Source organism: Galleria mellonella, unplaced genomic scaffold, assembly GCF_026898425.1.
Source record: "Galleria mellonella isolate WM207_F2 unplaced genomic scaffold, CSIRO_AGI_GalMel_v1 utg139, whole genome shotgun sequence".
NCBI lineage: Eukaryota > Metazoa > Arthropoda > Insecta > Lepidoptera > Pyralidae > Galleria > Galleria mellonella.
The window spans coordinates 5,441,008-5,453,890 of NW_026441995.1; the positions used below are offsets into that span (position 1 = coordinate 5,441,008).

General features: G+C 30.3%; 1 protein-coding gene across 1 annotated transcript in view; it reads right to left on the reverse strand.

Annotated features, from left to right (window-relative positions):
* Nucleotides 1-318: 318 nt before the first annotated feature.
* LOC113513604 (protein eva-1) overlaps nucleotides 319-12,883 on the reverse strand; it is a 53,477-nt gene continuing 40,912 nt past the window's right edge. The window contains exons 5-8 of the mRNA XM_052903523.1: nucleotides 10,511-10,654; nucleotides 5,338-5,448; nucleotides 2,862-3,020; nucleotides 319-2,539 (exon numbers count right to left, since the gene is read on the reverse strand). Coding sequence (XP_052759483.1) covers nucleotides 2,058-2,539; nucleotides 2,862-3,020; nucleotides 5,338-5,448; nucleotides 10,511-10,654 — 896 coding nt within the window. The 3' untranslated portion in view covers nucleotides 319-2,057. The remainder of the gene's footprint in view (nucleotides 2,540-2,861; nucleotides 3,021-5,337; nucleotides 5,449-10,510; nucleotides 10,655-12,883) is intronic.

A 12,883-nucleotide genomic window follows, 5' to 3' on the forward strand; every position in this document is an offset into this window, starting at 1 on the left:
CAATTCTTCTTTCACTCATCATCTCACATACTTCGTCTATTTTACTATCCATACCTCCACAAACATTCATCGTTGCAATTTGGCATTCCTTTGCCCTCTTTTTGCCATTTGGGGAAACAGGGGAGACATGACGTGACCCGTGGCATAACGCATCGCCGTCGATGAGAAATTTGTCCCCCCCAGATACGATGGGACTGCCTGAGTTGCACTCAGGGACGGAATCATAAATACTACTTAAAAATATTATATTGGCGTACGTACATAACGTAGATATCTAATACAGTCAATGAATAATTGCGCAAAGAGCAAAATATCTAATTCTCTGTACCGTAAATCATAAGTCGGTGTTTCGCTTTGATTGCAGAAACAAAAATTCTTTCCAATTAATTAAATGTTATGGTTGTTTTTCAAGCTTACATCGCTGTCTGGTCATACATAACTGCTCCCTATTTAGCTTCTTGAATGATAGCTACCGAATCTCCCCTTAATTTTTATGAATAATGACATCAAGCACGCAATCATTACCGGGCAACAAAAATGGAAAAACCCCGCTTCGTTGCACGTAATGACCATCCATTTGTTATGCATCAGGTGAGTGGAAATAAAACACAAATTGCTCATTTTTTTATTAAAATATCATATAAAAAATTACAGAATCCTATTGAACTTTGCTAATAATGCATTGAAATTATTATTTTAACTAGTATTGTGGATCATGAAGAATTACAACATTTCTTATCGCCTTTTCTCATGCTCGATATATTACGCGATTAATTTCGGAGTCGATAGGAGATCGAATAACATTCGCATGGCTTTTGTAACCACGTATTACAAAATTGGGAAACGTACTCATAAATAAGAGTTTATATAAACTCCGAATCGAATTAAGCAATTCTGAATAAAGTCGATATAAACTAATAAAAATTATATTGTAAACATTTTCATTATTAGATATGCAAGTAACATTTATTTCTGGTAGTGTTAGTCTACGCGAATAAACTATAATTAGAACTAGATTAATGAAATACACGTTCATTAACCTAGTACATAGAACAATCGCAATTATCTATACAGAGAGACTGCAATTGGGTGGAACGCTAGCAGCAATACAATATATTTGAACTAGCATCTCGAGTCCAGTTTCAATCGTGCTGATCTCGTTCTGATCCAATTACATTTAAATTATACTGTCCTCTTTGAAGTTTAACCTTGCACTATTCAATAAAGGTTGGTTATTTTTTCCTTTGCTTCATTTTACGGGCCCTCTTTGAAGAAGTTATAGTTCTTGTTCGTGATGATATTATCTTAATGCTAAATTGAAGTTTAATATTACACGGTTCAAACAGCTTATAATCTTATTGAGCTCTTATAACACATTTAACATCTTACAGTGCAACTTTACAAAAATACAAAAAAGAGACGCAACTCGTAGTGTTTAAAGAAATCTTCACGCTTTTTCTATATTTATGTTTTGATATTGAAAAAGTTTGAATATTATTACATCATGATAAAAAAAACAAGCTAATACTAGTACAAGTAGTAGAAAAATAATATAAAACACCCAATTTTAAACATTTTTAAAACAGAAAATACAGATCGAGGCTTAACTGTTATTTGTAATGGACGATAATTTATTATTTTTGACAAATTTTATTTAATTATGCTTACTATTATAATATTATACATAGAATAAATAAATAACAATAATTACAATAATCACAGCTTTTTACGAAATATATTAATGTCAGTGCAAATTAACGATTAATTTTGTACAATTTGTGCAAGTCTTAAAGTGTCTGATATCAAAAAATGTGTCTATTTATTTATTCTTTTAAATAATTGTTATGCAATATCATTTTTAAATACTCGGACATTAGATTCATTTCTAAATTTAAATTTTTTATTACTATTTATTTAATATTGACAATCGCAACCACAATTCGATTTCAATATCGGCTTCAGAAGCCTTCCAAAGTTCAATTCACAGTGCACATGATTTTAAAACACTAAAAACAGTACGTTCTGGAGGCATCATCGGTGCCTCCTGCGTCCCTCCGTCAGCCATAATAAAATTGTGAATTAGAATATGCACCTAAACTTTTAGGGCTCATCATAGCCTCTGGATCGTCATCCTTACTCCGGAACCGGCTTGTACCTAATTCCCGTCCTTGCGAAGGTACGTAGTCAACATTCCCATACATACTTGTTCCAGCACATGGGTATATAGTGGAAAGTGGTCTCATTGCCCTAAGAGTTCCTTTATTTGCTGGATTATCTCTATAAAGGATCATATCAGGGTGAATAGGATCATAGAACGTTCCAGAAATATGGCTGATATCAACATCGTTGTCTATATCGGAAACAGTGTCATTAAAAACGTTTGGAGCTTCTGTCGTAAACATATCACCAGTTTTTGAATTTTCTGAGGAGCGGCGTGTTAGATAACATCGAACTGCCACTAATAGAAGTATTATTATTATAAAAATTAAAATACCTGCACTCACATATATAAATAATGCCGTCTTGTTACTAGATGAACCTGAAAAAAATAAGATATATTAAAACAACGAAGCCCTTTTAAATATATATGCTAAATTTTTATATATCAATCTTATTATTTATTTTGTATTTGTAATATAAAATTTGTAAGGATATTTTGCAATAAATCTGAAATAAAAAAATTGTAATAGGAGGAACTTTACGGAACATCGAATGATAAATAAGCTGATTGTTATTTAACAGATTTGTAATGTCCAAGCAATAAAAGATAAATATAAAACAATATTAAACTGAACCCCAACTCCCACAAGTTCTTAAAACTATTACACACACGCATCACGAGTATATTATAATTTTATTACCTGCATTATTGTCTATGGTGCTCTTTCGTGTTGGCTTAAACAAGGAATCTTCATTTTTTTGCGTAGTTGTTGAAGCGAATACGTCATTGGGAGGCTGAAGAGCAGGATTCACCACTGGTGATATTGCATTCGGTTCTTCCCATCTATCGCTAGCTCCATCTATATAATAACATAAAAATCATCATACAGCAGCTTATAATACAGGGAAAGATCCAAGGTTACCGAAAACTGGAAAGACGCCGAATATCCTAGTTAAAAAAATCTAAGGCAGTGATCCCTTTTTCAAGATGGTGGTAGATAAGGTAAAAATCACTATGCTAATCGCCTACCTCCTGTAGGAGATGGCATCTTAAGAAGAATAAAAAAATCCCAATAATCTTTATCCAAGTAAATAGATCTGTTGAGAAAAAAATATATAAAACCAATTCTTATAGTTTCTTCTCAAAGTTTTTTTTTTCAATTCTCTGTTAACATTATGTGTATTTATTTAAATGTACTATGTCAAAATAATTTGGACAATTAAAAACCCGTACATGATCGATTAATACTAGATACGGGTAAATGTTAGTAAAGTAATAGTTATAAAAAAAGTACAGCCAAATTGAGAACTTCTCGTCTTAAATCTTAAATAAACAGCAGCTTATTGTCTGCTACTATAGAGTAACAAACATCCAAACATTTAACCATCCGTATACCTATACAAACTTTCCCGTTAACCCAGATACATTTACCTGGTGTCAAGATTAAATTATTACTATTACTAACTTCTTCTATTAACCCTTGTATAAAATGGAGTCAGTTACTGCCAAGAATGTACGCGTTTCATTCCATCAATCATTATGTCACAGAACTACTGCTACTTACTTGGGGTTTGTACGTATTTTTATGATATAGAACGTTACACAGTAGTTTAATAATTATAATCTTACTAATATAATAAAATTTTAACTAGATGATGTCTGTACATGAGAGATATTTAGGAAAAATTGCTATAAGAGCATTAGAAGTCAAAACAATTTTTAAAAATTTTCTATGTCAATCAGTAAGTTTGTTCCGAAATAATGCAAAAACTAGTACAATAAATTAGATACGGTTAGTTAGATACTGTCATATTCCCGACAATCTAATTTAAAATCTGATATATGCTTTATATTGAGACGTTATCTATTCTAGTCTATTTCATTGATTTTCTTTTTACAGAAATCTAGCTTACGAGATAGCGAAGTAAAAACTAGTGTAAAATACGTACATATATAACATCATTTGGTGTCCGTCCTATCAGAGTCAGTATACAATCTATGCACTATAAAACGTCTTTCGAATGCAGAAAAACGTCATTATTTTAATTATCCTTCAACGAGAAATTGAACAATTGTTAAAGCAATAACTGGTTACGACCAGGCCTAGAAAATTTATAAAATCGACAATTATATGTATTTCACTTTCTTCTTCAGAATATGGATAGCGGCAACTAAAAAAATACAATAGAATGTAGAAGCCTAAGATAAAAAATAAACTTGAAGTAAATTCCTATAGCAGGCCACATGACTAAAACATCAATAATAAATATATGATAATAAATATTATTCACTAAGAAAAAATCTTATTTCGTTAAATAAAATTCCAGTATAAAATGATAAATAACTAACCTGTTAAAAATTGAATTAAAATACACATAAATGTTATTATTATTTACACAAATCTTATAAGCTTATTATAAGCTAAAATGTTGAAATCAGTGAAACATATTACTTGAAGTTTTTTACGATTTACTTATTCATGTAAATATAGTACCTATCATTTTAACTACGTTATTAAAATATCTTTTAGAAATAAAAATCTGAACTAAGTAAAATACATTTATATAAAATGTATCGTTACTTTCAATTTTCATAAAATAAAGAAACGCGGCTTCATAAGCAGGTTAAATGCGTAATATAACACATAAAAAGAGAAATGATGTATGATAGGCTTCCACTTTCCTTCAATATAAAACTTCCTTCTTTTTTATATGTCTTCTATAAAGGATAAAATTTTAATAATGACTATTTTTAAGAGAGTATTATATACGTGAATTTCAAGAAATGTATATATATATATATATATATATATATCTAAATTTCACTAGTTAAAAAAAAATCCCGCGAAATGAAACATAATCGTAACTATTATACATATGAATGTTGACATGTTTTCTGGTCAAATAAAAAATAATTAAATTTACAACGCCAGATAAAACTAAAATGGGAGTAAACGCTGATGATTGCAAAAACATTAACATCGATTCAGAATTGACTATAAGAGCCCAAAATCTCCGGCATTTATGTATAAGTAAGAAAGAAATAATAATAAATGTGCATACAAAACGAACAGTAAGGTGCTAGTGATAAATAATAATTATTATTATAAATGTCAAACAATCACACCAGTTGCCTGGTCCTGAAGCTTACCCATTTAGTACTTGTTATTTCATTACCTGTATCATCAAAGAGACTCTGATCATCATCTTCCGACTTTTTGTTACCGGTCAGTACCTCATCACTCTCCGCTGCACTCTCGTACCGCTCGGTGAGGACTCCTAAAGGTACTGCAATCATAACAATTAATATTGTAAAATTAATAAAATTTAATTACATTTATTTCTTTTAATTTTTGCACACGATTCGTAGTAAATTCACCTATCCATTATTAAACTAACATGATAATAAGATACAAAATGTCCTATATGTTAATCTAGAATATGGTCTACCCATATACTCAATTTCATTAATTTTTTTCAATATTTCAAAATATGAGTGGTAGATGATGTCCATGGTGTCATTAATGTAGTGTAACCATGGTCACCATGCCATGCCATATCTATAGACAAAAGCTGTTTCCCATAAGGTGGAACGTCAGCATGTATGCATAAAAAGAAAGTTGAACCTGCGATAACAGAAAAATGAACCGCTCCAACACCGAGATCAAATATAATGTTTTAACCGACTTCTTAATATCTACACAAATATTGTGGTACAGGCGTGACATTACAGTCTTCGTGTCTAGAAACCCGAGCTGAATATCCTAACCATTAAATTCACTCGCCATAAAACTTTTATGAATCGCTCGTCATGAATTTTACATGACCGTGTAAATTGAATATTAGGCGTTCACATTTTTACAGATTAAATATTTCTCACATATAAGGAGATGATGATAAAAATTACTTTTGGGATATTAGCGTTCTTATTTTTTTTATATATATCACATGATACCATACCAGCCGTTAACTGTCCACTGCTGAACATAGGTTTTGGCAGTAATTGCCACGCTTGGCAAGCGAGTTGGCAGAGAGCCCCTCTTTAAACATCACCAAATTTAGGCTTTACACTGCTGTTCATTCCTCACCTTGCACCTTGTTGCAATACCCACGGGAAAGGGGTGGCCCATTTTATCCTGAGACGACACGGCCGTTTTTTATACACGTTCATTAGCAAAGGATATAGTAAGCCGAAACTCAATAACAGTATTCATAAATCTACCTTTTTCAAAGAGCTCAGTAAAAATTTCAAAATAATTAATTATTGAAAACACAAATAGTGCTGTAATTTAATCGATCTTTTAAATATATGTAAAATATTTAAAATATATTTTTATATTTCCACTAAGGTTATTTGAAGCTGTTTAATTTCACTAATACTAACACTTCACTTAGTTTTTATTCATATTTATCAATTTATTAAAATTTTACTACGATCCGCTCCGCTCCGCTACGATACGCTTGCCTGTTGTATATCTTTATTTTATATATATTATATGTTGTAATTTTTTGTGTACAATAAAGAATAAATAAATATTTTTTTATATGTTACTTTATTGAAAGTTTAAAAATAACTTTAAAAGATTTTTATATGCAAACTTTTACATGTATTATTATTATTAATATACCAAAATAAGACTTTGCACAAAAGTCGTCTACAGATGTGCCCAACCTCTGTCCTATTCATGTATCTGCTGCGAAACAGACGTCTACTGCTGAACATAAACCTCCCCCTTGAGGGGGTTTGCCAATAGTTGCTACGCTTGGCAAGTAGACTGGCAACCGCAAGCAGGCTTTAGAGATATTTTAAGAAGAACGCTACCCATCCCTCGCATTTATCCATTTAAGGACAACATGGCAATGAAATTACACGGTACAGAGGCATAACACCTCAGTCCTTGAGAATAGCAACGCATGAAGGGTATCATAGTTGACACAGTATACTCTATTACGTTAGCTTGTTTGTCACTCTAAGTTGCATATAAAAGAAATAAAAAATAACCTAACAGTCCATTGCATTTAGTACTAATGGGGATAAATGGACGTCTACGACATCAGTGATAGCACGTGTACCTCGCTGACCCGAAAAAACCTAATAAGCCTATTTGAAGTATATTATTTTTAAGAAACCTAATTTCATAAAAAAAGTATCCTATGACTGATACAAAGCAATTAACCTATGTTGCAAACATTACATTTTTAAAAGTTACCTGGATAATAGAAACAAGTGAGTAAATGAATTAAAAAAAAAGTGTACGAAAATCATCATGATGAAAGTGATTTTACTGTGCTCACACTCATCACATCTTTTTTTCTTTTAAATTCATTTACCCACTTGTTTCCATTAATTTCCTTTATTTGATTGCAAGAGAAAAAACTAGTGTAAATAACTTTTGAAAACTCCTTCAACGACGAATTCGATCAAATAATTATTATAGTACCTTTTTGTGTTTTTCTAATAATATCAATATCCTAAGAATTTACTAATTGCTCCACATGCCCACATAAAAATAGATTACATTTATTATAACAAATCGTAAATTCTAGTAGGTATGTAGTCTTAATTTGGAATTAGTTCATACTTAATCCGAACCGCCAACGCCCCTGAAACCTATCAGCACTTAACCCATTCAAGTTTTAACTCATCTATTTGGTTCCAGACTTAAATGGAAACAGGATTTTTCTTTTCCGATTTAGATTAAGCTCCATTCTGAATGTTAGAAAATAAACTTTAAGAAATAAATCCGCGGTGTCTCAGTAAATTTAGCAGTGAAAATGGCTTTAAATATACACAAGGTTGCATTTAGTGTTATATAATATATTATGTAAATTATATTAATAATTGTTTTCGACTTCAAACATGATAAAATTAATATTAGTAAACTCACTGTTTTTATTTTAAAACAAATAAGACATACCCACAAAAGGACAAATAATACATTTTAAATAATTGCGTTTAGAAAGAAGTATCATTATAATTTAAAACCGCAGTCTTGTTACAGTTACACATACCACAAAAAAACCGGCTTCAATCGAGGCAAAACCAATTATTTCGATTAAAAAACTAAAATACAGAACTGATTTTAATAGTATTTCTAAGGGATCAATCTGTAAATATATCCTTTTAAACGGAGTTATAAGGTAACAAACATAAAGAAAAAATACGACCTTATTTATTTTAAATTCCGTTGAAAATGGAGATTATTCGACTTATTACTATAAGAGAGTTTACTTATATATAAACACAGATACGACAGAAAGGTATTCGTTTCTCAAAAAGATACAGTTAGCTTCAATCAATAGGATCATCAGGGAAATGAACTCTATCGATATCAAATACAAAAACTATCAATATCAACTCAAAGTAGTCGAAGATAATGCATACCAATATAAAGTCATAATTCAAAGTGAATAATTACTTAATTTATATTTTAATTATTATGTGAACTTCAAATTATCGATATCTGAATAACATTTCAATCCTTACATTACTTTCGTAATAAACAACAAGACGCGAACTTCCGAAAGTAATTATCGTATGATAATTTGTTTTGGTAACTACGCAATAACATGTGTATTTGCAAAACCATAAATCAACGACCATGTTTAATTTAGGAACCAATCATAAATGTAGTTAGTTATTATCGTTTGAGGTAATTTATAACATTTTTAACGATTTAAAAAAAAAAGGAAGTTTTGAATTGATCTATATTTTTTCAGTTTATAAAAAGAGGTTCTTTTATCTATTTGTGTATATACTGAGAACATTTTTACCTATTCAAAATGGAATTTCGACAAATTCCTAATGCAATTAATGAGGTTTATAGTATGTATTTGTTTGAACACACTTATCTCGGGAACTACTAGTTGCATTTGAAAAATTCTTTTTGCATTTGATAGCTCATTTCTTAAAGAAAGTTACTGACGTTACAATATCGCGATACAATCAAGGACAAAGCTGTAGGATGAACATTAAATGCAAACCTAATTATACAATTTTACGAGTAACTATCTATGTATAAATAAAAATTAAATACTGATCGCTGAGCAAGTACTTTGGATTGAAGATAAAAATATAGTATGGATTGAATATGCTAGGTAAAACAGATTCACTCAAATGTAAATATTTCATTAAAATGTCTAAGCGCAGCATTAACATTTTAAGCATCTGAATCATCTGTTTTAACTATTCTTGCTTTATTGGAAAGAAAATTGGAAATGAACAATACACTAATCTATTAAGTTACCAAATTCTCCAACTGATTATTGAAAATGTGCATTTCCCTACAGCAAACCAAAACATTAATCAGACTTCTATTAGATTGTCATTAAAATTCTGAAATTTGAAAAGTACTTGGAAGCTTCAAACGCATTAAATACTTGCCTAATTATCAGTTACAGAGTTATATGTAATTTGTTTTATAATTAACATTTTAAGTCTACTAAGAAAGATATAAAACCACTTTATAATTTTTTTATACTACTTACAATGGCAAACAAGCTGATGACCGGCCTGATGAAAAGTGGTGACCGTCACCTATAGACATGAGCAGTACCATGGACATAACAGAGAATACTGTTTCGTCCATGATACCCCCCATGCGTTGCCATTCCTGAAGACTCGGGTGTTATTCCTCTGTACCCTGTAAATTCGCGCCACATCCCACCCTTCAAACCGAAACACAGCTATGCAAACACAACTGCTTTACGGTTGAAACAAATGGGACAGAGGTACCCAAGCAAACGACTTTTGTACAAAGTCTCCATCTGGATTAATTTACGAAATAAAATATTAATTAATATGAAAACCATATTGTGTCATATTTAACCTGTCTAATCTACAATGCCGAGATCAATTGTAATTATTAAAATAACAATTTACATGTTTTAATTTTTATTCATGCTTTTATTTTAATTTACAATATATTTATATTTTAATTCATACTTTTTTTAAATATTAATACAAAATTACAAGTTTCTTCAATCCTTATTTTTAAACTGACGAATTGTTATTTTTAAAACATATGGTCATATTCAACCGCCTTAAGAAAGATGGAGGTTCTCAATTTTAGTTTAGTTTATATTTTTTGTGTTTGTTACTTCAAATCTCCGTCTATTTATGACTAAATCGATTTGGAAAATTTTATTTTTATCTGAAAGGATATACTTAAAGATTGTTGCCATAGAAATTTAATCAAAATTCATTCAGTAGCTTTTGGATCTAAATAAATGGTTTTTCCACAACTGAATTCGGTTATTTTGTGGAGCACCGTCTAATAATTTATTTCCCTATTAATGTTGTAAACGTGAAATCTTATTATTGGAAGTAGAAAGGTATATAAATTCTTACCACAAGCGTAAACTACTTTGAGATAAGTCCTTGTCCGTGACTTGCATGGCGCTCCAAAAGTCCTATTGTTAGCTTCTATTTGACAGCGCCGTTTACCATGACATATCTGCATAACGGTATCAGTTCCATGGGGCGCTGAACACGCTATAAACAAAATATATAATTAGTTATAGCTAAAAACTAATGTTTATACAAATAAACATATTATTAATTTTTGTGATGATACTAAGACAATAATACTATTATATAGTATGTATGTAGTTCTTAATTTTTTATGGGAGATGGTCACGCGGAGGACAAACTGTCTGTGTATTTTGCTAGCAATAAAGTTGCTGTCTCTTCTCTCCTTATTACCTACTTTTACACCCTTGATGCAAAATTTAAAATTTTTATTTTAATACATCTTATACTTTTCATATGATACTTAGAATGGCAAACAAGTTGACAGTTCTGGTGAAAAATAGTAACTAACCAGAGAGAAACTTTGTACAAAAGACGTTCATGTTTCTGCCGTGAAGCAATTGTGTTTGCTTGGCTGTGTTTCAGTTTTAAGGGTGGGATATGACAACGAAATTACAAGGTACAGAGGCGTAACAACTTAGTCCTTAGGAATAATAATACATGAAGGGTATCCTAAATGGCAGTATACTCTGTTATGATCACGATATTGATTATGTCTATAGGCAACGGTTAATTATAAAAAGTTTTCCATTCAACCGTCGTCAACCATCAACACAAGTCGACGACCCACCCAAACAAATGCCATTCTAAATTGCATAAGAATAAAACTATCGCCTATAGACATTAAGAACACCATGGACATATAAAACGCATTGTGATACTCAAGGGATACCCCTTATGCGTAGTCATTGCTGAGGACTAATATGTGACACCTCAGTACCCTGTATTTCTATCTATATTGTATAGATAGATAGATACTCTTTATTGTTTCCTTCAAAAGATTACAATAGTAAACTTATTATAAATATAAATAATTACAAGAAATAATCACAATGAAAAAACAATGGGCGATCTTATCGCTAAGAGCGATCTCTTCCAGGCAACCTTTGGATGGAGAAGAGTTAAATAAAGAGAATAAACAATTTGGTGGAAAGCACGATGAAAAATTTTGTTAGTTCAAAATATGGGAGATGTGATACATATAATAATATAATACTATATGGTTTTAATGAAATAGCTCATAATTTACCACGAGCAAGTCTCATAAGTGTCAGCACAATTACAAGCGAGCCGACAAGAAAGGCCAACTATAACTCAAGTGTAAACAAACTGTCCAGAACACCTGCCGCTCAAAATAACAAGTTTTACAAAGCCGCTGTTGCTTTTTTACTAGTTAACAGTTATTAGAAAACTTGACAAGTGATGTACAGGCTCGTGCAATTGTGTAAACACCTTTGTAAGTAGATATTTTTTAATGAAAATTATTAAGCAATTTCAAACATTATATACGATTACACGGTGAAATTAACATAAGTAAACATTTTCTCAAAAAAACATAAGTCTGAAATAAAAAATAAATAATTTTGTTTTTCATAGTAATTTGATTGCTAAATATGATATTTTATCTTAAAGTTTTTCTTTTTCGAGTATTTTTTTTTTGAAAAATTATTCAGTTTTACTCGTCTTCTTAAAAAAGATTCTAATGCATTCAAATTAATTCTGTATATAAAATCACTCTTCCTTATTGATATTACATAATAAAATAACATAAATAATAATAACAATACTATACCTAAACGTTATAAACTAGACTAACTTTTACCCGCAACTTTTTCCGCACGATAAATTAGTGATCGATGCATGATTGATTTTAAAAGTGGCATATAGTATAAATACTTTCAAAATCTATATAATTTACATACAAAATTTGGAAATTTATCATTATTATAATAAAAGGTATAAATCGTAGATATTTTAAGTTATTTGGACGATTAATACAACATTATTAAACTTTAAAGCCCTCATTAACCCTCCACTGGAAAAAAATATCTGCTTAGTGAGCGTCTACATCATAAATCATAATTACTTGCCAATTTTCATACTTATAACCTCATCTATTTTAGAATAGCTGTGAAGAATGAGTTTAGTCACGAATTCTATGCTATTATACTTAACGTGAAAATTTTAAACTCATTGTTGCTTAAACGGCTGAACAAATTTGAATGAAATTTTACAAACAGACACATTATGTCTTGATTCAACACAGTATAATTTGATACAACTAATACCTAATACTATGTGAAAATTTATCAAACATCTATTTGTTTGATATTTATTTCTCAATCATGCTTCGACGGTGGAACGAATTGGAAGATTTGGTAAACAAAACACTTCTATACAAAGTTTTCTCTA